This window comes from Suricata suricatta, chromosome 16 (genome assembly GCF_006229205.1).
Source record: "Suricata suricatta isolate VVHF042 chromosome 16, meerkat_22Aug2017_6uvM2_HiC, whole genome shotgun sequence".
In the NCBI taxonomy this organism is placed as follows: domain Eukaryota; kingdom Metazoa; phylum Chordata; class Mammalia; order Carnivora; family Herpestidae; genus Suricata; species Suricata suricatta.
The window spans coordinates 47,403,572-47,426,218 of record NC_043715.1 but is presented as its reverse complement, the minus strand read 5'-3'; the positions used below and the strand labels follow the sequence as shown (position 1 = coordinate 47,426,218).

Genomic DNA, 22,647 nt, shown 5'->3' with positions numbered 1-22,647 from the left:
TAGGCTTTTTGGGTTACTCTCTTTACCTTAAGGCTTCAATGAATTAGTAAGAATAATAATACAATACCCATGATTATAGCGGTAGAGATAGTACTTCTTACTCATGGTCTACTACTCTTTCCCTCCCCTATTCTGCTCCAGCCACACTGGCCACTCTGCTGTGCCTAGATCTCATCAGTACACTTCCACCTCAGGACCTTTGCACTGGCTGTTGCCCCTCCCTGGAACTCTTCCCGGACCATCTACCCAACTTCTGCCTTCACCACATGCCCCCTGCTCAGGGAAGCCCGTCAGCATCACCTAAAACCAACCATGCCTCACTTGTGTCCTTGCACTTCCTTCACCGTCGTTTGTTTTCCATTTTCCTTATCACTGCCTGACAGTGGTAGATTAAATAATACATATTTATTCTTCATTGACAAGGGCAGAGACTTGGCTTTGTTTCCTGCTGTGTCCCCAGTTCCCAGACCAGTGCCTGGTGCGCAGTAGGTCCTTGGTAAACGTTGAAGGAATCTCCTGAGCCCTCCTGTGGGCCAGCAAGGATTTCAGTCCTCCTACCTGCATTCAATTGCTCTGATGGGTCAGAAGCACCCTGAGATGGAGACACTAGACTGTTTTACCTTTTACATGTTATTTTACTTTTCTAAAAAACTTATTAGGGACCATTACAAACACACAGAATTACAAGTCAGTTACCCTGATGTAATTGATACAAATATTTTGCCGTTCTTTTTTCCTACAGTACTTAAAAATATTTTTATTCATTTAATGTTTTTATGTTGAGGGCAGGGGGAGGGGCAGAGAGACACACATACACACACAGAATCTGAAGCAGGCTCCAGCCTCTGAGCTGTCAGCACAGAGCTGGACGCGGGGCTCGAACCTACCAGCCATGAGATCATGACCTGAGCCAAAGTCAGAAGTCTAACCTCAACCCTCCAGCCACCCAGGTGCCCCTCTACTGCGTTTTAAATTTTTTTTATGTCTTTTATTTATTTTTGAGAGACAGAGAGAGACAGCGTGAGCAGGGGAGGGTCAGAGAGAGAGGGAGACACAGAATCCGAAGCAGGCTCCAGGCTCTGAGCTAGCTGTCAGCACAGAGCCCGACGCGGGGCTCGAACCCACAAACTGTGAGATCATGACCTGAGCCGAAGCCAGCCGCTTAACTGACTGAGCCACCCAGGTGCCCCCTCTACTGCATTTTAAAGTAAATGCAGTCATCAGTGACATTCACCTCTAAATATTTAAGTGAGCGTCTGTAAAAACTAAGAACAATTTCTCCCATAACCGCAAAACCATTTTCATAACAGCAAGATCTACTTTTTTGGCTGAAGCATTTCAAGGCAAATTAGACACATTATTTCACCCCCAGATATTCCAGCGTGCATCTTTGATGATAAAGACATTTCCCCCACTAACCACACCACCATTATCCCTCCTGACAAAACTAACAAAAATCCTAACAGTAACTGATGATCAAATAGCCCATCAGTAGAAGTTTTAGCAGGCATGCTGAGGTCCTTCGCTCAAGGCCCCACAGCAGGAAGAAGGAGAATTGAAATTTGCACCTCTGGCCGACTGAAGACAGCTGTGACCACGGCCACATGAGTCAGAGCAGAGCCAGCGCCCCTACTCCTGGCCGCGCCCTGGCAAAGGAAGTTTTTGAGGGGGGGGCAGTGCGGGAGGCGGGGGAGGCACCCACGCATCTGGGCCTGACTCGCTCTTTCGCAAAATCTCTGGGAGGAGCCCTGGGGCCACAAAACTCTCCTTCCCCGGGGCCGGACTGAGAGGTGCAGTGAGGCCGCAGACAGGAGCTGCTTCCAGACATGGGCCGCCCGCCGCTGCTGCTGCCGCTGCTGCCGTTGCTGGTTCAGACCTGCATTCCAGGTAGGGACTGGAGACCGGCCATCTGAGCCGGGAGCTGCGTCTTGAATTTAGTGAAGAGGGGGGAAGGGCAGGGGGCGCGGAGTTTGAGGAGTCGGAGGGCGAGGGCTCAGCACCCCCTCCCCACTCAAATAATAATCCTCCTGCTATCTGCAGCCCCACATGGCACCGCGCCCGGCCCACAGTAGGTGCTCAGGCAATATTAGTCGAGCGAAGGCCATTTATTTAACCACAGCCACCGTTGAATGAGTGCGTTCTTTATTCCGGGCGCTCTTCTCGGCTCTTTCCTTGGAATTTCAAACTGGACGGACAGAACTAGTTTAGTTAGCCTTGCTTCACAGAGGAGGAAACAGGCACAGAGAGGTTAAGTAACCGGACCGAGGTCACACAGCCCGTCCTCGAGTTAGAGGGATTCCGATCCCGCAGGAACGCTGCACAGAGCTCTCCACTGTCGGGCGGACCCCCGACACCGACCAGCCCCGTGAAAGGCAGGGAGGTCGGAGCTTCATTTTACAACAGGTCTAAAGAGAGGCCGAACGTCGCACAGGCAGGGGCTTGGGATCCAGGGCTTGTCCCTCGAGGACCTTTCGCTTTCACTATCCCCTAGCCAAGGCTACCTTCTCTACTCCTTTTCCCGGGAAATGTACCGGAGAGGGTTGAAAAGCGAGAGGAAATTGAGAAGGAACTGAGTCAGGGCGGGGCGGGAGCGGGGGGTTGCGGGGTGTTTCGACAATGAATAACCCGGAAAACTCTCCGAATCATTCGTGGCCAAGAATGAGTAATGATTACAGAGGACTGAGAATCTGGGGTGGGTAAGGGACCCCAGTAGGGGAGGCCTGGTAGGCGGGGATCGGAGTTGGGGCGGGGCTAGTGGGCGGAGTTATCGCCGCAGGACGGGCTAGCGGGCGGGGCTAGAACCTCGGGAGGAGCCGGTGGGCGGGGAGAGAGCGTCGAGGGAGGAGCCTGTGAGTGGGGCGAGAACCTCGGGGGAGGAGCCGGTGGGCGGGAGAGAGCTTCGACAGAGGCTACTGTAGTGGGGGTTAGAAAGTCCCGAGGGCTGGTGGGCGGAGTTAGAACTTTGGCCTGGGCTGAAGGTCTAGGAGAGAACACTGGGGAGAGGCTAAGGAAAGGAGTAGAGTTTGGGGTCGTTAATGAGGGGATATTGGTGGGAGGCATGGAGAACTGGGGTAGAACAAAGATCAGCTGCAGTAGGGTGAGAGTAGACCGCTCCTGGGAGGGCTTGAGAGGCAGAAGAGACCGAGGGCCGGTGAGGTGGTGGAAAGGACCTAAACTGGAGTTGGGCTAGACCGCCCGGATGGACAGAGGGTGAGGATTGGACTTTCAGGATTGGGCCTGCGTGGGTACACAATTCAAGGGAAAATGAGCCAGGACGGGACTTTAGAGAAATATTGTGGGCGGGGCTAGAACTTTAGGGTAGGGGGACAAAGATGCAGCGTGAGGCTAGAGCTAGACTGGAAGCACGGCTGGCCTGAACCCAGTGTTGGAACCAAAGGTCGGGCAGAACGCGGAGCACGAACTAGAGTGCACAGGACCTGGACGCTTGGTCCTGGTATTGGGGCATGAAGAGGCAAGGGGGGACCCTGGCTCGGGGCTATAACAATCTTTTCTCTCCTCTCGCTTCGCCCAGCCTCCTGGGGCCTGCAGTGCATGGTGTGTGGGAGGAATGAGAAGTGCCAGATGGAAGAGTGTGCCCTGGGCCAGGACCTCTGCAGGACCACCTTCATGCGCATATGGGAAGGTGAGATCCTGCACTCGGAGGGCCCCGAGGGACCAAGAAACTTCATTTCATCAGTAATCAGGGAAATGCAAAGGAAAAAGACAAGGAGACCCCATTTCACACCCACCAGATTGACGAGCGTTCAAGAAACTGACAAAGCTGGGATGGAGGAGAATGTCGGTCCACAGACCCTGTGAATAGTGGGGCTAAATCGGTGCATCTACTGCAAAGAGTAATTTGGCAGTATTTCATACAGATGAATATTGGCATACCCTACAGCCAGCAGTTCAACTCCTAGGAGTATAGAAACCCCAAAGAATCTTGGACACGTGTGCCCAGAGACACATGTATAAGAAGTTCTTAGCAGTGAGGTTTGTAATATGCGTTAGTCGTCAGCAGAGGAGAAACATGGTATAATCATGCAATGGAATGCTGCATGGCAGTGTAAATGAAGGAACTAGAGATGTAGGCATTAAAATGGATACATCTCCAAAAAATAAGGTTGAGAGAAAAAAAAGCCTGTTAGAGAGTATGATAGCTTTTAATATAAATAGTATGTAACAATATACAATAAGTAAACAACATCCAAATCAACAGTAATATGTGAGGCACACCAAATATGAGAATGATCTATACCAGTAGTAGCTTCTGGACAGGGCATAAGGGCAATGGGATTTGGGGGAGTGATCAGGAGACTTTAAATGCATCTTTTAAAAAAATTTTTTTAAGTGTTTTTAATTGATTTTTGAGAGACAGAGAGCATGAGCAGGGGAGGGTCAGAGAGAGAGGGACAGAATCTGAAGCAGGCCCCAGGCTCTGAGCTAACTGTCAGCACAGAGCCCGATGCAGGGTCGAACCCACGAACCGTGAGATCATGACCTTTAGGGGCGTCTGGGTGGCTCAGTGGGTTAAGCGTCCGACTTCGGCTCAGGTCATGATCTCGAGGTTTGTGAGTTCGAGCCCAGCGTCGGGCTCTGTGCTGACAGCTAGCTCAGAGCCTGGAGCCTGTCTTTGGATTCTGTGTCTCCCTCTTTCTCTGACCCTCCCCTGCTCATGCTGTGTGTGTGTCTCTCTCTCAAAAATAAATAAAAAACATTAAAAAATTTTTTAATGTATCTTTTAAATTTAAGTTCTTTCTTAAAAATATCTGAAACAAAGGGGCGCCTGGGTGGCTCAGTCGGTTAAGCCTCTGACTTCGGCTCAGGTCAGATCTCACGTTCGTGGGTTTGAGCCCTGCGTCAGGCTCTGTGCTGACAGCTAGCTCAGAGCCTGGAGCCTGCTTCCGGTTCTGTGTCTCCTTCTCTCTCTGCCCCTCCCCCTCTCATGCTCTGTCTCTCTCTGTATCAAAAATAAATAAAACATTAAAAAAAATTTTTTTAAATATCTGAAACAAAATATGGCAAAATGCTAATATTTTATAAAATTTGGCAATAAATACACAATATTTATGATACCACTCTTTTATACTATTTGGCAAGCTTGTAACGTTTTCCTTGAAAAATTCCTAGTAGAGGGGCACCTTGGTGACTCAGTCGGTGGAGCATTTGACTCTTGATCTCAGGTCTTGATCTCAGCATCATGAATTCAAACCCGGCATTGGGCATGGAGCCTACTTAAAAAAAAAAATCCATCTCGCTGCTAAAATCACTAAGCTGGGCAGAAGGAGTAGATGAATCCAGAAGGTCTCTGCAACAGTGTTGCCAATAAGATAGAGTCGGCTTTCTGTGGTGGGAGGGGGAGGGGGGGACCAATGGACCCAAGAGAAGAAGCCTGGCGGGGATCAGCACCGGAAGTGGGTGACTCTATGACCAGGCGTATCAGTGGTTGCTTGGGCACAGGGGAGTCTTTGGGGTGACAAAGATACATTCCTCACAGGAGGTGAAGAGCTGGAGGTGGTGGAGAGAGGCTGTGCTCACCCGGAGAAGACCAACAGGACCATGAGCTATCGGACAGGCATGCAGATCATCACTCTTACGGAGGCCGTGTGTGGGTCTGACTTGTGCAACCGACCCCCTGCTGGTGAGTTGGGCAGCCCTTGCCATCCCCGACCCCCCCACCATCTCGGACCAAAACTCCTCGTTCTCCCGATCCTGTCCCCACCAGTCCCGATGCAAATACCCATTTAGCAAAAAGACTTAGCAAGGCTTAAGTTCCCACAGGAGGGGCAAGAAGCAATGAATCCATGTTGTGGTCATGCGTGCCAGTTCCTCTTTCTGGACCTGGTGAGGAAGGAAACTGGTGGAGTCCAGACCAGTCACAGTGACGTCAGGAAGCAGAGCGCCTGCGTTTGCACTGTTTCCTATTCGTCCATCCTGATCTCAAAGTGTCTTCTGTTGGCGCAGACTGAGTCCGATATTCATTTTCAAGGAAGGGACACTGGCATCATCTTTCTGTTAGATGTGCTTCAGGGAAGCACTAGTAATTGAGTAGACTCAGCTAATTCTTCTAATTGTAGGTAATATTCAACAAAGTATTTAAGAATATCAGTCAGTGCATAAGGCACTGACCAATCAGAACAGACTCCTGGAGCACCACCATCCCCCCACCTTAGCTGATGAATCTTGGGAGCATAGGGTTCTAAAGAGAGAGTTGGGGGGGCGCCTGGGTGGCCCAGCTGGTTAAGCATCTGACTTTAGCTCACATCATGATCTCATGGTTCGTGGGTTTGAGTCCCACATCAGGCTCTATGCTGACAGCTCAGAGGCTGGAGCCTGCTTGGGATTCCGTGTCTCCCTCTCTCTCTGCCGCTCCCCCACTCTCACTCTCTCTGTCTCTCTCAAAAATAAATAAACATCACCAAAAATTAAAAAGTAAATAAACACAGAGTTGGGAGTGGCCAGGGGTCCACCAGCAGGCTTGCAGCAGCAGCTGTCAATTCAGAAATTTAATAAGTGGTAAAACTATATCAGCCTCATTTCTAAGGCCATTTTATCCCGCATGTGGTGACTGAAATACTTGATTAAACCCCATCCTGTACTTGTGTGACACTGGGGATACAGAAGTGATCAGGACAGTCTTGGGCCTGGGCTGGAAGCCCAGTGGGGTGGGAATGGGGGGGGAGAGACCCACACCAGACAGTGACTGCGCAGATTAATGAGCACCGGGATGGGGAAGCACGGGGGGTGGAGGGAGTGAGGACTCTGACAGGGGAAACAGACCAGAGGAGTCAGAGCCGTAATGGGAAAGCAGGGTCCAGAACTTTCAGGGCTGATATAAAGGAAAAAGACGGCAGAGTGATCGGGGCTGGGCGGAATGAAGAGCTGGGGCTGTGGGACCCGAGGGGAGATACTGGGCTCAGGTCAGGGAAGTCTTCCTACAGGAAGCAGCAACTAGGCTGGATCTTGAGGGATGAGTAGGAGCTGGACTGTTGAGAAGACGGTGGAAAGGGTTTTCTGGGCCCAGAGGTGGGAGAAGGTAGCAGGGCTGGAGGAAGTAAAACAACGGGCAAGAGAAACTGGTGAACCGGGCAGGTCCTATTACACAGGGCTTTCTAGGCTGTGGGGAGGAATATAGACCGTCTGGGGAACAGAGGGAGGTCATGGAAGGGTTTTAAGCAGAATGCCACCATCAGATTTGGATTTTTAAGCAAATTATTCTGACCCCAGCGGGAAGCAGTGATGGAGGGAGAGGCGATGAGGAAAGTCCAGCTTGAAGATGGCTGTGGTTGTCCAGATGAAGAAGAGGGTGACTGGATTGGAATGTCAGCAATGCAGACAGACTAGTGAGCAGATGGGGTGCCTGCGTGACTCAGTCGGTTGAGCGTCTGACTCTTGGTTTTAGCTCAGGTCATGATCTTGAGGTTTGTGAGTTTGAGCCCCACATCAGGGTCTGTGCTGACAGCCTGCTTGGGATTTTCTCTCTCTCTCTCCTTTCCTCTGTCCCTTTCTCACTCATGCTGTCTGTCTGTGTGTGTCTCTCTCTGAAAATAAATAAATAGGGGCGCCTGGGTGGCTCAGTTAGTTGGGCATCTGACTTTAGCTCAGGTCATGATCTCACAGTCTGTGGGTTCGAGCTCTGCATCAGACTCTGTGCTGACAGCTTGGAGCCTGGAACCTGCTTTGGATTCTGTGTCTCCCTCTCTCTCTCTGCCCCTCCCCTGCTCACTCTGTAAGTGTCTCTCTCCAACAAATAAAATAAATACATGAAACATTAAAATTAATAAATATTTTTTTAAAAAGAACTATTTAGCAGGTAGATGAGCAGGACTTAGTGGATCAGACATAGGGGTTGGTTTGCAGTTCTGGTCATGATGAAGTCACATGTATTGGACTAATCTGCCAATGACAAGCAGAAAAGCTGGACAAATTATAAATAATTATTTGAGGTCACTGGAGAGCAATAAATGAAGAGAGGAGGCAGATGAGATGCTACAATCCTTGAAATAAGGGAAGTGCAGAAGTCGAGTTATGCAGACAAGCTGGTTTTTTCCTCGAGTGCACTTTCCAATTCACTGCTGTCAAGGGGAAGTAGAACCCAAGTAAGGGAGAGCATCACTAGACTGATAAGCCAAGGGCTAGAGTCTGGGGCTGCCAGAGTGTCTAGAAAATGAGGGGCAAAATCCTGAAACACATAGAAACACAGAAAAGGGAGTCCCCAAATCTGCAAATTTCTTTTAAGTCATTGGCAAGCTGTATGTGCATAGAGTGAGACTCCAAGAAACTCAGCAGAAAATAGTATCTGGGAAGCCACAGAACCGAGCAAGGATTCCAGCAGGCATATGATGCTTGAGAGACCAAAGTTGCCAAGTTGGAGAGAGAGGCCTTGGTAACCACCCCACGCTTTCCTCTCAGTGCACACCTTGGTGTAAGGGCAAAACTGAAATAGACTACATCTGATCGTCAGCAGGAAGAAAACCTCACCCTCTTGGGAAGAAAATAATATTTTTTAGAGCCTTTACAAATTTTCATTGTGATGTTTCGCATTTAATCAAAACTTACAAGGTATCCCGAAGAAAATAAAAAGGACCAGTTAACAGGAAACCAAGAGAAAAATCCAAGAGTAGAAACAGACCCATAACGATTCAGACAGTGGGGTTATTAGGCAGGGAAATTTACAATGGCCCTGATCAAAGAAATAGAGAAAATGATAAGTTTTAGCAGAAATGTGGCATCCATTTTTTTAAAGACTCAAACAGGAAATACAGAATAGTGACTAAAATGAAGAACTCAGTAGATGGGCTTAATAGAGAGCAAAAGCAGTGGGGCAAAAGGATTAAAGAACTAGAACACAGGGCAGTTAGAAGTATCCAGATTTATGCTAGATCCGGAGGATCCAGGAACCTGCCAGATTTCTGCCCTGGGGGTCTGAAGAATGGGGCCACCTGAGAAATGTGGAATTCAGGAGAGAAGGACTGCTTTGGAGAAGATGGAGAGCTTCCCTTGGAGCATGTGGAAATTCAGGTGTTTGAGAGGTGGTCAGGGGGCCTGCAGGAGGCAGGTGTGTGTACGGGTGTGGAGCTCAGAGAGAAGTCCTGGTCGGAATAAGTTCCCAGCAAACACATAGAGATGAAGCCAGGTCAATGGATAGCATCCCCATGGGAGAGCGTGTCCCGTGGGAAATGAAAAGAGCCTAAGACAGAGCCCTGAGGATCACCCCCATTTAGAAGAGTGACACGGAAGAGTTCACCAGGGAACCCTAGAGTAGTATGATGGCCGTGCTTTTTATTTTTCCCATGGAAGTTGATGTTGGCATTTATTTTTCTTTAAGGTTGGGGAAGCTTTGGCTTTGGATGTAAGTGATTCACCTAATTCCAGCAGCTGGCCTGCCAGTTAAGAGAGTGGCCGAGTCAGCCTCGCTCTCCTGGAAGACTTGGCCCCCACTCCACTTAGATATTTGGGGTCAGGACGGGGAGGGCATGCCAGGCTCAGGAATGGTGTGAGCCAAAGCCTGGGCAGAAGAATGGCTATGGTGTTTCCAGGGAAAAATAATTCATCCACCTGGCCTGGACCAGAATGGGTGAGAGGCAGTTACCACAGATCGATCAAGTGAGGCTTGGATCCCTGACACACCTGGGATATTAATTACCCATGGCTGCATTGCAGATTGTCCCAAAACTCGAAACAAAGTTAAGCGTGTTTTATTTCACAAAGTTTCTGAAGGTCAAGAATCTGGAGGTGACTTGCATAGATGGTTCTAGATCTTTCATGAGGTTGTAGTCCAGATGACTGCTGGCTCCAAAGAGAGCTTCACTCCCACGGACGATCCGATCCCATGACCTGGGCAAAGGCCTCAGTTCCTCGCCATGTAGACGAGTACTTGGAGTAGTTGAGTATCCTGGATTCCCTCCAGACCAAGTAACCCAAAGAGCCAGGAAGGAGCTGCAGAGCCTTTTATGATCTAGCACAGGAGTCATATGCCATCATTTCCGCAGTATTCCTCTTAGTTATACAGGTCAGCCCACATTCAAGGGCGTGCACACCAGGGGGTCGTCAGGTGCTGTCTTGGAGACTGGCTACCACGAGGAACAAGAGCTGGGTTTTGAGCAATGGTTGAGTCATTCGTTTCACAAATATTCACTGAATATCTTCTCTGACCCCGGCCCTGTGCCGGATGGTGTTGGGACATGGTAATGATGTAGACAGCCCCGGCCCGACCCCCGGGGGCTCGGAGTCCAGTCAGACCTGGAGGACCCAAAGCAGGCGTGGCTGGAAGGGAAGCCCGGAGGGGCACCTGATCCAGCCTGGGAGGTGAGGGTGGACTTCTTAGAGGAGGTGAAATTTGAGATGATGCGTGAAGAATGACTAGGAAGAGACAGGGAAAGGAGGGAGCAAGGAAGCATGCTCTAGGCAAAGGTGGGGTGCCAGTCAGCCTGTACATTCAGGGACTATGGGAAATTGTGGAGAGGTAGAGTGTGAGGGGCTGGTGGAGGGTGATGAGGCAGGAGAGGTGGCTAGGACCCAGACTTTGAAGGGCCTTGAACACCATGCTGAGTAGCTTGGATTTTATTCTGAAGGCACTGGGAGCCATGGAGGGGTTTTGAGCAGGGCAGAGGAGGGGTCAGATTCGAGTGTTAGAAGCATCCTTCAGAGCTCTGTGCTGACAGCTCAGAGCTTGGGGCCTGCTTCAGATTCTGCATCTCCCTCTCTCTCTGCCCCTCCCCCATCCGCACTCTGTCTCTCAAAAATGAATAAATGTTAAAAAAAAAAAGAAGAAGAAGAAGCATCCTTCTAGGGCTAAGTGGGGATGCACTTGGAGGGGTTGGGTGGGGGAGGCAAGAATGGAAACCAGAAGGCCAGAGAGAAACCTAGTATTGAAGGAAGTCTGACTTGGTCCTGAGGCTGGAAAGGAGGGATTGGATTCTAGAAAGATTCAGGAGGTGGGGTAGGCAGGGCTTTGATGATTGCCTGAAGGGTGAGATGAAGACAAATTGATGGTAAAGTGAGTCTTCAAGGGAACTAGATCTCCTGGACCCTCCCATGGAGTCTTACCCTCCCAACCCTCCCCAAGCAGGTCGGGCTCCCTCCTTTCCTCGAACCCGAAGCCGTTACCTTGAATGTGTTTCCTGCGCCTCATCAGACCTGAGCTGTGAGAGAGGCTGGACCCAGAGCCTGCAATGCCGCAGCCCTGGAGAACAGTGCCTGGAGGTGGTGACCCACCGGACCCTGGAAGGTGAGCCCCAACCTACCAGTAGCTCCTCCTCCAGAATAACAAGCATTTAAGCAAGGTAGAAAGTTAATTCTGTCACACAAAGATCGAATGATACCAAGTTTTGGGCCACTAAGACAGTTCTACAGTCACCAGGAACCCAGATGCCTTCTCATTTCTTATATGTTCCTTCCATTCTCAAGATTGCCTCATAGTCCAGGATGGCTGCCAGAGCTCCAGGCCTCATGTCCAAGTTCCAGGAGGAAGAGAAAAAGGGACAAAAAATAGGCACTCTTCCTTTTGTGAGGGTTCTCCTTCCTGAAGGTCCCATAAACTCTGTTTGTATCCCATTGGCCAGAACTTAGTCACATGACTGCACCCATGGCGGGTGGACGATATGTCTTTTGGCTAGATAATGGCTGCCCCACATAAAATGAGGATCCTATGATGAACAGTGAAGCAGGAAATGGACAGATGACTGGAGCCATGGGCCAACCCAGTCTCTGCCCTCACCAGTAGTCTGACCTCTCTTCTCTGCCCCCTATAGGCAGTCTACGGGATGAGCACCACACCCGCGGCTGTGGCAACCTTCCTGGCTGCCCAGGCCCCACCGGCTTCCACAACAACCACACCTTCCACTTCCTGCGGTGCTGTAACACCACCAAGTGCAACGGGGGCCCAGGTGAGGGGCAAGGGATGCCGCCACGTGAGGCCTGGGGTCGGGGCGGGGAGGCGTGGCCAGGCTGCTGCCACTCACTCACAGGCCACGCCTCCTCTCTAGGTCTTCCCCTCCTCCTCAAATTGTGTGGGAATTCTATGAGCCCATCAAACCTTTACCCAGACTCCTGCTTTCTGCTTCCTGGAATCCTTCCACTGCTCAGCGCCCTGGTCTGAGCCACCGGGATCCCTTGCCTACATTGTTACAGTAACCTTGGGGCTTCCTGTCCTGTCAATGCCCAACACAGCAGCAAGAGTGATTTCTTAAAAATGTAAACCAGAACAAGCATGGCCCCCTCCTTCCTGAAGTCGCATCAGCGACTTCCCCTTGCTCTCAGAATAAAATCCAAAGGCCATCCTATGCCCTATGTAATCAGCACCTGTCTGCCTCATGGTCCACATTTTCCCCTGCAATTGCCAAACTCCATCCTGCCTCAGGCCCTTTGCACATGCAGTATAGTCCCCCAGGAACACCTCTCCCCCTGGGAGTTTGGTTAGCTAGCTACTTCTCATTTGTTAGGTCTCAGCTTTAAAGTGTGGTCCTCGGGGAAATTTTCCACATCCCTCCCCTCCAGTATAATTTAGCTCCTTTGTGTTATTCTGTCTCTATAAATCAGCACTGTCCAACAGAACTTTCCACAGTGATGGAAATGTTCTATATCTGTCCCTTCCAATATGGTAGTCACGACCTCATCTGGCTATTGAGCCCTTGAAATGGGAGCTGAATTTTGAATTTTAGTTAATATGAATTAACCTCAGTGTCAATGTAAACAACCACGCTTGTCTAGTGGTTACCGTACTGGACAGTGTCGCTGTAAATGGCAAGTGCTCTAGGGCAGGGACTGAGCTGTTTGCTCAGTGCCTGGTCAGATGGGGAACTGGGGGCGGGGGGGGGGGGGGGGCTGGGGAGGAGCCGGGAGGTGGGATTTCTCTCAGAGGTTCTGTAAAGAACCCGCCAGAAGAGAGTGCCGTTCAAATGCCTGACCACAAGGTGGCTCCAAAACATCTCAGTCTGCGACCTGACGCAGGGAGGTAATAATACAAAGGACACCCCCCCCACCCCACCTGCCCAGACCCCGCTAATTTCCTTGGCTTCTGTGTCCTTGTCTCCTCCCAAGTCGTGGAGCTTCAAAACCTGCCGCTGAATGGCCTCCAGTGTTACAGCTGTGAGGGGAACAGCACCCATGGGTGTTCCTCGGAAGAGACTTCCCTGACTGCCTGCCGAGGCCCCATGAATCAATGTCTGGAAGCCACCGGCACCAATGGTGAGTCCCTCTAGGCGGCTGGGAGAGGATCCTTGTGGGTGGGGGTTGTCGGCTACAGGTCGACTTAATAGAGGTGGGTCTTCTTGTGGAAAAGGTAGGACCACCCTCAGGAGGGTGCAAAGTGTAGTCAGGAATTAGGGCTTCCATTAGGAAGTGGGTGTTTCAGCAACAAATGTAGGCTTCTTGGGGGGCGTGGCTTCCCACAAGTGGGTGGGACTTCCTATGGACATCACAGACTTCATCCTGTATGGTCCGGAGCTGGTCTCTCTATTCCAGTGGTTCCCCACGTTTTTCATCTCAAAATTCCTTGATGCTCTTAAAAACTATTACTTATGTCCATGGTATCTACAGATATTTACTGCATTAGAAGTGAAAACTGAGAACTTTTAAGAGATGTATTTAGGGGCGCCTGGGTGGCTCAGTCGGTTAAGCGTTCGACTTCTCTCAGGTCATGATCTCACGGTTAGTGGGTTCAAGCCCTGCATCGGGCTCTGTGCTGACAGCTCAGAGCCTGGATCCTGCTTCGGATTCTGGGTCTTTTTCTCTCTCTGCCGGTCCCCTGCTCCTGCTCTGTCTCTCTCTGTCTCTCAAAAATAAATAAAATGTAGGGGGTATAGCTCAGTGGTAGAGCATTTGACTACAAAAATAAATAAAATGTAAAAAATTCAAAAAAAAGATGTACTTATTAATTTATTTTAAAATAAAACCTCATTCCTTCTGAACATGATTTTCATTTAAAAAAAATTTAAGGCCATTTTCCACAACAAAAACATTTAATGAGAAGACTGGCATTGTCCTGCCATTTTGCAAATCTCTTTAATGCCTGGCTTAATAGAAGACAGCTGGATCGGGGCGCCTGGGTGGCTCAGTCTGTTAAACCTCCGATGTCGGCTCAGGTCAGATCTCACATTCGTGGGTTTGAGCCCCACATCGGGCTCTGTGCTGACAGCTAGCTCAGAGCCTGGAGCCTGTTTCCAGTTCTGTGTCTCCTTCTCTCTCTGTGCCTCCCCCTCTCATGCTCTGTCTCTCTCTGTATCAAAAATAAAATAAAACATTAAAAAAATTTTTTTTAATAATAAAAAAATAAAAATTAAAAAAAAAAAGAAGACAGCTGGATCCTCCTATTTTTTTAATTTTTTTTAACTTTTATTTATGTTTGAGAGACAGCGAGAGACAGAGCAGGAGCAGAGGAGGGGCAGAGAGAGAGCGGGAGACACAGAATCTGAAGCAGGCTCCAGGGTCGGAGCTGTCCCGCCACTTGAACCCACAAACCGTGGAATCATAACCTGACCTGAAGTCGGACGTTTCAGGGACTGAGCCCCGCAGGCGCCCCTGGATCCTCCTATCCACTTATGAATTTAGTCGGCTGCAGGATCACATTTCCCAGGGGTTCCAGAAAACCCCACTGTACACTTCAAAGAGCAGAAAAGCCAAATGCTGTTTAGTATTATTCTGAGTCCAGTTTTGACTTCACACTGCCCCTGGAAGGGTCTGAGGGGCCACACTTAAAACTGCTGCTTTCCTCGGGTGGCATCCACCGCAAGGTGGCACGTCACCCGGTGAGAATTCTGGGCCCAGCCCCAGGCGCGGGGAAGCTCACACAGCCTTCTCTCTCCTCAGGCCTGGGCAGCCCTAGCTACACAGTGAGAGGCTGTGTAACGCCCTCCTGGTGTCAAAGCCTCCACGTGGCCGAGGCCTTCAGCCTCACCCATCTCAACGTCTCGTGCTGTACTGGAAACGGCTGTAACCATCCAGTCCTGGATCGCCAGCCGCGCACGGGGGGAGCCCCCCACCGGGGTCCTGCCCACCTCAGCCTCACCGTCTCCCTGCTTATAAGTGCCAGACTGTGGGGAGGCACTCTCCTCTGGACCTGAACCCCACATTCCCTCTGCCCTGGCGGGATCCAGGGGAGCCCTTTGCCCTTCCCCCGGCTTCCAGCCCTGCAGACTTGCTGTGTGACCTCAGGCCAGTGCGCCGCCCTCTCTGGGCCTCCGTTATCCGAGCTGTCAAGACACTTGTCTCCCGGAGTTGCAGAACCAGAGGAGAAAAGCGCGGAGACAGGCTGCAGGCCAGCAGGAGAGGCTTTGTTATATTAATATTGTTGCCCCATTGTTGTTATTGTTAATTAATATTTGTTTTATTTAATATTTTATACTGAAGTAAAGATTTTTGTACCTTTGAACAAGGCTTGATCTTCCCATCTCCATAGCATCTATCTTTGAGAGGATGAATGGGGGGGACCCTGGAATTAGGGGTCACATTGTAGGATGCAGGCATTTGAGGCTCCAGCCTTAGGAGCCGTCCCATGTGGGGTTCCACCCCAAACCACCTCCGCATCTGCGTGTGGGCCCCAGCTCGCTCAGCCAAGCACTCGCCTTCCAGTTTCTTCTCCCAAGCTCCAAAGGTCAAGACTACTTTGTTGTTCTAAGGAGAAGCATCTGCCTTTCCTAGGGGGGCTCTGAGACAGGAGATGAATGGAAGGGATAGTCTGATGGCCAGAGCTCCCTGGAGGTGCCCAGGAACAAGGACAGGATCACATTTCCACGGATGCCCTGGTGGCGGGAGATAGAGGCTGGGCTATATTTCCTAGGACGTCTTCAGACTGACCGAGAAAAAGACAGAGCTATCATTTCAATGGCACTCTGGGGGCACAATATTGAAGAACTCATGTTTGCCGAGGCAAACCCACAGAGACAAAATTACATTCCCCAGGACCCTATAGCTAGTGAACAAAAGGTGAGACATCTTCCGTGGTATTTGGGGGCAGGTAAGGGACAGGGTACCCTTTTAGGACCTCCTCACGTCACACATCACCAGTGGTCATCATGGTGGCTTAAAGAGGGGGGGTCAGGAGCTCCAGCTCTTGACCTTGAGCGGCTCTGCGACTGCCGCTTCGACCAATACAATGTGGGCTGGACGCTATGCTATGCCATGTTCTGGGTCCAGGCCTAAGAAACTGGCTCTGGGGAAGCCAGCTGCCATGTGAAAGTCCTCCTACGAGGAGACTGCCATACTCTGGGGACACCCACGCTACTCATGCATGGATGCCATATGGGCAGAGAACCCCAGATGTTCCAGCCGGCTCAGCCCAGACACCCGACAAGTGGGCGAAGGAGCGACCCTGGGCGTCGGGACCCCAGCAGATGTAACGTGCAGTAGAATCAGGAACCCCAGCTGTTTCATTTCCTAAGACTATTCCGGAGTAACTACATACTTTCGAACCAAATGGCTTCCAGCAACAGACATTTCTTCTCCGAGAGTTCTGGATCCTAGAAGTTGGAAATCAAGGCATTGGCAGCAGCGGAGCTCCTTCTAAAGTCACAGGAAGAATCCTTCCTGGCCTCGCCCTAGCTTCCGGGGCTTGCTGACAATCCTGGGTGCCCCTGGGCTTGCAGCCACACTACTCCAGTCCCTGCCTCTGTCATCACATGGCCTTCTCAGTGAATGCTGCTGTGTGGCTCCAAATCTCTCTCTCTATAAGGACACCGGGTCACTGGATTTAGGGGCGCATCGTAATCTAGGGTGACCTCATCCTAATCACATCTGCAAAGACCTTATTTGCAAATAAGGTCACATTCGTAGATCCTAGGGGTGAGAACTTCAACGTGTTTCTCAGCGGGGAAGAGGGACACAATTCGATCCACAACACCAGCCAGCAGCCAGGGCCCATGTTTGAGATCTACAGCCCCAGATTAACCATCCCCTCCCCCCCAGGTGTGCACGCCAGCCCACTCTGACCCCAGTTCATTGTGGGGCAGATGCGCACTGACCCTGCTGTGCCTTGCTCAGATTCCTGACCCAAGGAATCCCAAAATAGAAAGGTGAGGGTTTCCCACCACTGAGTTCTAGGGCATTTTGTTATGCTGCCCTGGTTCAAGGAACTGGCATTGGTTTGGTTTTTTGCTAACTCTCCCCACTACAGTCTTCAAAAAGGGCAAGACCTTTATCGGCTCACTACTACTGTATTCGCATTCTCTAGAAGAATAACGCCTGGAATGTGGCAGGTAATTAAGAAAGAAAGGAAGAAAGGAAAGATCACATCTTCTAGGGTATCTTATAACAAACACCGAGCTAGGGCTACATTCTCTCATGATGCCCTACTGCAGAGACAAGGCCAAGATCACATCTTCTGAGATGCCCTAGAATGAAAATTGAGGGTAGTTTCACCTTTCCCATGATTCCCTACCACAGAGGTGGGAGGCTAGAACTATCCCCACCATGATGCCCTACAGCAGAGATTGGAGGGGGAAGGAATACATTTCCCATGATGCCTTAGAGAAGAATGAAGGCTAGGACTGCATCTCCCATGAGACCCTGGGGCAGAGATTGGAGGCTAGAATTACACCCCCTGGCTGCCCTCCAGTGAGGATCAGAGATTTGAAATACTCATCCCACGAAGGCCAACAGCAGATATTGAGGCTCGGGATACATTTCTCATCAGGTTCTATCCCGGAGCTTGTGATCAGGACCTCATCGTTAATGGCTCCCAGGTTTTTGTGGAGGGATTTCGGTTGCCAGAAATAAAAGCTGTTTAAGCTGACTTAAGCAAAACGACAGTGTTATTGGAAGTTTAGAATCTGAGCAAGAGCTAGGTCTCTGGGCCTCACCAGGGACCAGAAACAGAACTGAAAAGCTGCAGGAAATCAAGGCTGGCTCCCTTTTGCAGAATTTCTCTGTCTCTCTGTCTCTCTCCGACTGTGTGATTTCCCTTGTGGGCCTACGCTTTATTTTTCTCCACAGACCACCACCTTCTGCTTCACACAGAGGAACCAAATATGCCCTTGAAATGTCAAGGACCAAGAACTCTTTGCATTCCAGTTCCAAAAGTTTAGGTAGCAGGCAGATTCTGATGGGGGCTAGTTTGGTTCAGGGCTCTGCCTCTGACCCTCCCTGCTTCAGCCACAGAAGTTCATATCTAAGTCACCGTGTACAGTTGTTCAGGTTGTGAACAGGTTGGAGGAACAACTGAAAAAGAAAACTATCACTTGGAATGTTTTAATCTGTAAGCAGGGCTGCCTCCATATATTCCATATGAATCCGAGGCAACATGGAGGCCAGGGACGTATGTAACTGGACATCCAACTCAGAATGGTTGAAACAAAGAAGAAATTGATTAACTTACATAACAAGAGATCATGAGTCAGGGCAGTTCCTGAGTTGACTAATTCTGCTATGTCCTAAAAGATCCATTCAGGCTTGTCCACCTCATGGCCTCAAGATGGCCGCTGCCATTCCAGACATCACACCCACATTCAGAGGCAATAACAAAAGGCCATCTCTTCTTGGGTCTCCCTTTTGAAACAAAGACAGCTTAACCCCAAAAGTCCCAAGACGACTTGCCCTCGCGTTTTATTTGCCTGACTTGTTTTATACACCTGTGCCTATAACAATCACTGGAAGAGGACGTGGAACCACAATATTAGGCAAAGTATATTTGGACCATACTCCTGAGGCTTCCCTCACATCATCTGGCTATTTAAGAAAGGTGGATGGAGCGCCTGGGTGGCTCAGCCAATTAAGCGTCCAGCTTCGGCTCAGGTCATGATCTCACGGTTCATGGGTTCGAGCCCACATCGGGCTCTGTGCCGACAGCTAGCTCAGAGCCTGGAGCCTGCTTCAGATTTTGTATCTCCCTCTCTCTGACCCTCCCCTGTTCGCACTCTCTCTCTGTGTCTCTCAAAAATAAATAAAACATTAAAAAATTTTTTTAATGTTTTTAATTTATTTTTGATACAGAGAGAGACAGAGCATGAGAGCGGGAGGGTCAGAGAGAGAAGGAGACACAGAACTGGAAGCAGGCTCCAGGCTCAGAGCTAGCTGTCAGCACAGAGCCCGACGCGGAGCTCGAACCCACAAACGTGAGATCTGACCTGAGCCGAAGCCGGAGGCTTAACCGACTGAGCCACCCAGGCGCCCCTAAAAATTTTTTTAAAAAGGAAAAAAATAAAGGTGGATGACAACAAAATCAGGATTCTCTTGAAAAGGAAAAAGGGGGAGGGATTGTGTAAGGAAAAAAAAAACCACCCAGTCTTCCTCCCGTAGATGGAAAAATCCAGTTCTCCCTACTGCGGCTTTCTCCTGTGTGCCTCCTGGCACCTCACTGCCACACTGCCGCTGCCACACTCACAACACTTCTGTTCACCAAATGTGGGGGAGTCTTTCCCGCAGCAAGCAGTTCTCTGTGACCTGGTCTGGGCGTCCTACAAATGATCTCAACGCGGGCACATCCGCCTGGAGATGGCATCAGATCCCACGGGTTAGGGGCTCAGTCCCACAACCACACTCAGATTGTGGTTTTGGAGGCCGATCACAAGTGCAGGTGGTAGGTCACCTGTGCTTCCGACCCACCGGTTAAAACTCAAGAGGTTCCCAGGACCCCCTCTTGAGGGTGGGTTAATTTGCTAGGGCGGCTCATAGGATTCAAGGAAATCATTTACTTACATTTGCCAGCTGGTTATAAAAGGATACAACAAAGGAAACAGGTGAACATCCGGATGGAAGTGACTCAAGGTCACTCAGGGAAGACTCAGGGTTTACGGGAAAGGGGTGCACAGCTTCTCCGCGAACACCACTATCCCAACCCTTTCTCACATCTACCAACCTGGAAGACCCCCAAACCTCATACACTGGGGGTTTCATGGAGGCTTCATCACATAGGCGTGATCATTCTCTATCTCCTTTTTCACCTTCTCCCTTCTCAAAAGACGGGGGAGGTGGGGGGCGCAGCGCTAGAAATTCCAAGCTTCTCACCTCATCATGGCTTGCTTGCTCTTCCCAGTTATCAGCTCTCTCCTAGGAGCCATCCAGAAGCCCACCCAGAATCACCTCGTTAAAACCAAGGACATTCCAGGGCGCCTGGGTGACTCAGTCAGTTAAGTGTCCAACTTCCGCTCAGGTCATGATCTCATGGTTCGTGGGTTGGAGCCCTGCGTCTGGCTCTGTGCTGACAGCTCAGAGCCTGGAGCCTGCTTTGGATTCTGTGTCTCCCTCTCTCTCTGACCCTCCCCTGCTCACATTCTCTCTCTTTCTCTTTCAAATATAAATACAAACATTTAAAAAGTTTTTTTTTTATTTAAGAAAAGACATTCCTATCACCCGGGAAATTACATGGCTTTCAGGAGGTCTGTGCCAGGAACCAGGGGCAAAGACCATATATATATTTCTATTATCTCACAGAATGATATCTAGTCAACAATTAAACTTTGTTAAGTCTGTACTATCCCAACATTTCAAAAATTAAAAAATGGTCAACTCATGGTGTGCCCACCCCCCTACAGAGGGACAGCAGTGGTTCCTCAATATCATTTCTGTTTTTAATTTTTTAAGTGTTTTTATCTTTGAGAGACAAAGAGAGACAGTGTGAGCTGGGGAGGGTCAGAGAGAGAGGGAGACACAGAATCCGAAGCAGGCCCCAGACTCTGAGCTAGCTGTCAGCACAGAGCCCGACGCGGGGGCTCGAACCCACGAACCGAACCATGAGATCTCGACCTGAGCCGAAGCTGGACGCTTAACCGACTGAGCCACCCAGGCGCCCCTTGTTTCTGTTTTAAAAAGCTGATTTCACCTCTGACCTCAGTGAGGGGAGCCTGTGGTTCGTATTTAATTTAATCAGCACCGTCTCCTCCCCTGGCTGTTGATACTGACTCAGTAAGTCAGGTGGCATCGTCGGAGACAATGAAACCCAATGAGAGGTTTTCTAGGAGCTTCTGGAGACACTTCCCCACTCTGCTGAAGACGCTTCTTAAACCTCTTCTCCCCCTTTCTCTCTCCCTCCGCCCCCCACCCCCAATCTCTTTCAGTCTGGCTCTCTCCCTCTCCATCTGTTTTGCTTTTTTCTCTCTCCAGATGAGAAGGAAAGGTGTGGCTCCAGGCATATTTGCCAGCCACCTTGCAACATGAGGGGAGTCATTTACCCTCAGGACAGAGAGACAGACGGACCATGCTGAAGCCAGCTGTACCTGATAACTTTTTTATACATGGCCCAATTCTCTTTCTCCAAGTCACTTGGGTTGGATTTGCTGTCACTTGTATGAAAACCCTCATGGATAAAGCACGCTGATGTACCATAGAGTGTGGACGGGACCATCACTCTCCCCATATCCTTGGAAGGGAGAAAGGGTGGGGCCCAAAGAGGGCAGATGGGAACCAAACCAACCTTTACTGGGGTGTTCTTCATCTAAAGCAGGAGACATCGGTTAGAGCCACAGGGAAGGGGACCTTTCTTGGGGGAAAGACAACAATTAGCGACCTCCCCCCTAACCTAGATTCCCACCTCCAGGTCAGACACCTCTCTTCCACCTATCCTAAGACAGAGAATATGAGGCCTCTTTCCCTGATTTATAGAATGGAAAAGAAAAGGAGTTGCTTAGACGTGTGGTCCTGGGGACACAGAGGTAATGGGAGTCTGGGTCCCGAAGACAGAGAGGATGCTGGGAGCTGGACATTGAGGGCAAAGGGCATCTGGAGCTAAGTCCCCTGGTGGGCCTGGAGGTAGAACATTTTGGTAGTCATGGAGATAAAGAGCAAGGAGTTCAGAGTTGGGATCTCTTCGTTTACCTGTCAAATGGGTCTGAGAGAGGTTGAGATCTTGAGACCTACCTTCCTTGGTTTCTCACTCTTCCTGGGTCCAAAGGGTGATAAACTTGTACCAGGTCTACAAAGTCCCACAGAAGTGGGCTCAGGGAGACCCACTCCCCAGAAGGGAGAAGGGACCCAAATCTAGAGGGGTGAGTCAGCAACAATGATGGGAGAGAAGTGGGAAGGGCACATAGAAAGTGGGGGACGCAAAGAGACTGGGGCAGGAAGAGCGGGGGAAGCTGGGGTGCGGAAGCTGGACGCTAGGGCCTGGGAGGCATCCAGAGGAGCCTCTCCCTCTCTGGGGCTCAGGACTTACGCTTCCTTCCTTGGTTCACTTTCAGGGGCCCCTTTCAGGAGAGTGATGCATGATGTGGAAACACTGGATTCTTGGGTCTGGACAGTAGGAGGGGTGGGCCGTGACCCCAGCCCCACCCAGCCCTGCCTGGGAGATTCGGGGCCTGCCCAGACACCCCTCTGCCGCCCTTCCCTAAGCTCTAGGTGGCTAAGTTCACAATCTGTCATGTGACACCTTCGCCTGCACTCACTTGTCCACAGAACACCTCTCACACTCACCTTTCCCACAAAACACTCCTCCTCCCTCGATGCTCACACCCTCACACAGCACTCCCCTCCACACACACCCAAACCTTCACACGCACCGCTCACCTCCTTCCCCGCACACAACACCTTCGCACACCCTTCCACCAACACACTCACACTCACCCAGCACCCACAACCTCTGCCCTCACCCAGCACCCTCCCGTTCTCCCGCATCCCCTGCACGCCCCCCGCCCGCATCTGCGCAGTTCTTGGGGGGGGGTCGCAACCCCCTCCCCCAATCCATCATCCCCCCGCCCTTCTTTGCCCCCTGGGTCTCCCGCC

The 22,647-nt window shown here is 50.5% G+C and overlaps 1 protein-coding gene across 2 annotated transcripts; it reads left to right on the top strand.

The window, feature by feature from the left end:
- Positions 1–1,762: 1,762 nt before the first annotated feature.
- Positions 1,763–15,370, top strand: PLAUR (plasminogen activator, urokinase receptor). Of its 2 annotated transcripts, none has more exons than XM_029925387.1 (7): positions 1,763–1,887; positions 3,533–3,643; positions 5,498–5,641; positions 11,069–11,230; positions 11,754–11,888; positions 13,042–13,188; positions 14,809–15,370. In XM_029925387.1, the coding sequence occupies exons 1-7, from the start codon at positions 1,827–1,829 to the stop codon at positions 15,060–15,062; spliced, it is 1,014 nt and encodes a 337-aa protein (XP_029781247.1). In that variant the 5' UTR covers positions 1,763–1,826; the 3' UTR covers positions 15,063–15,370. The 2 variants fall into 2 exon arrangements, with proteins under 2 accessions (XP_029781247.1, XP_029781248.1); XM_029925388.1 differs by having other exon boundaries at positions 1,764–1,887; positions 11,072–11,230.
- The last annotated feature ends 7,277 nt before the right edge of the window (positions 15,371–22,647 follow it).

Bases quoted from the DNA above. Each gene is read 5' to 3' on its own strand.
- PLAUR (XM_029925387.1), top strand. From the start codon at position 1,827: ATGGGCCGCCCGCCGCTGCTGCTGCCGCTGCTGCCGTTGCTGGTTCAG. The intron at 11,889-13,041 runs GTGAGGGGCAAG...TCTCCTCCCAAG, and splicing joins CAAGTGCAACGGGGGCCCAG to TCGTGGAGCTTCAAAACCTG. The intron at 13,189-14,808 runs GTGAGTCCCTCT...CTCTCTCCTCAG, and splicing joins GGAAGCCACCGGCACCAATG to GCCTGGGCAGCCCTAGCTAC.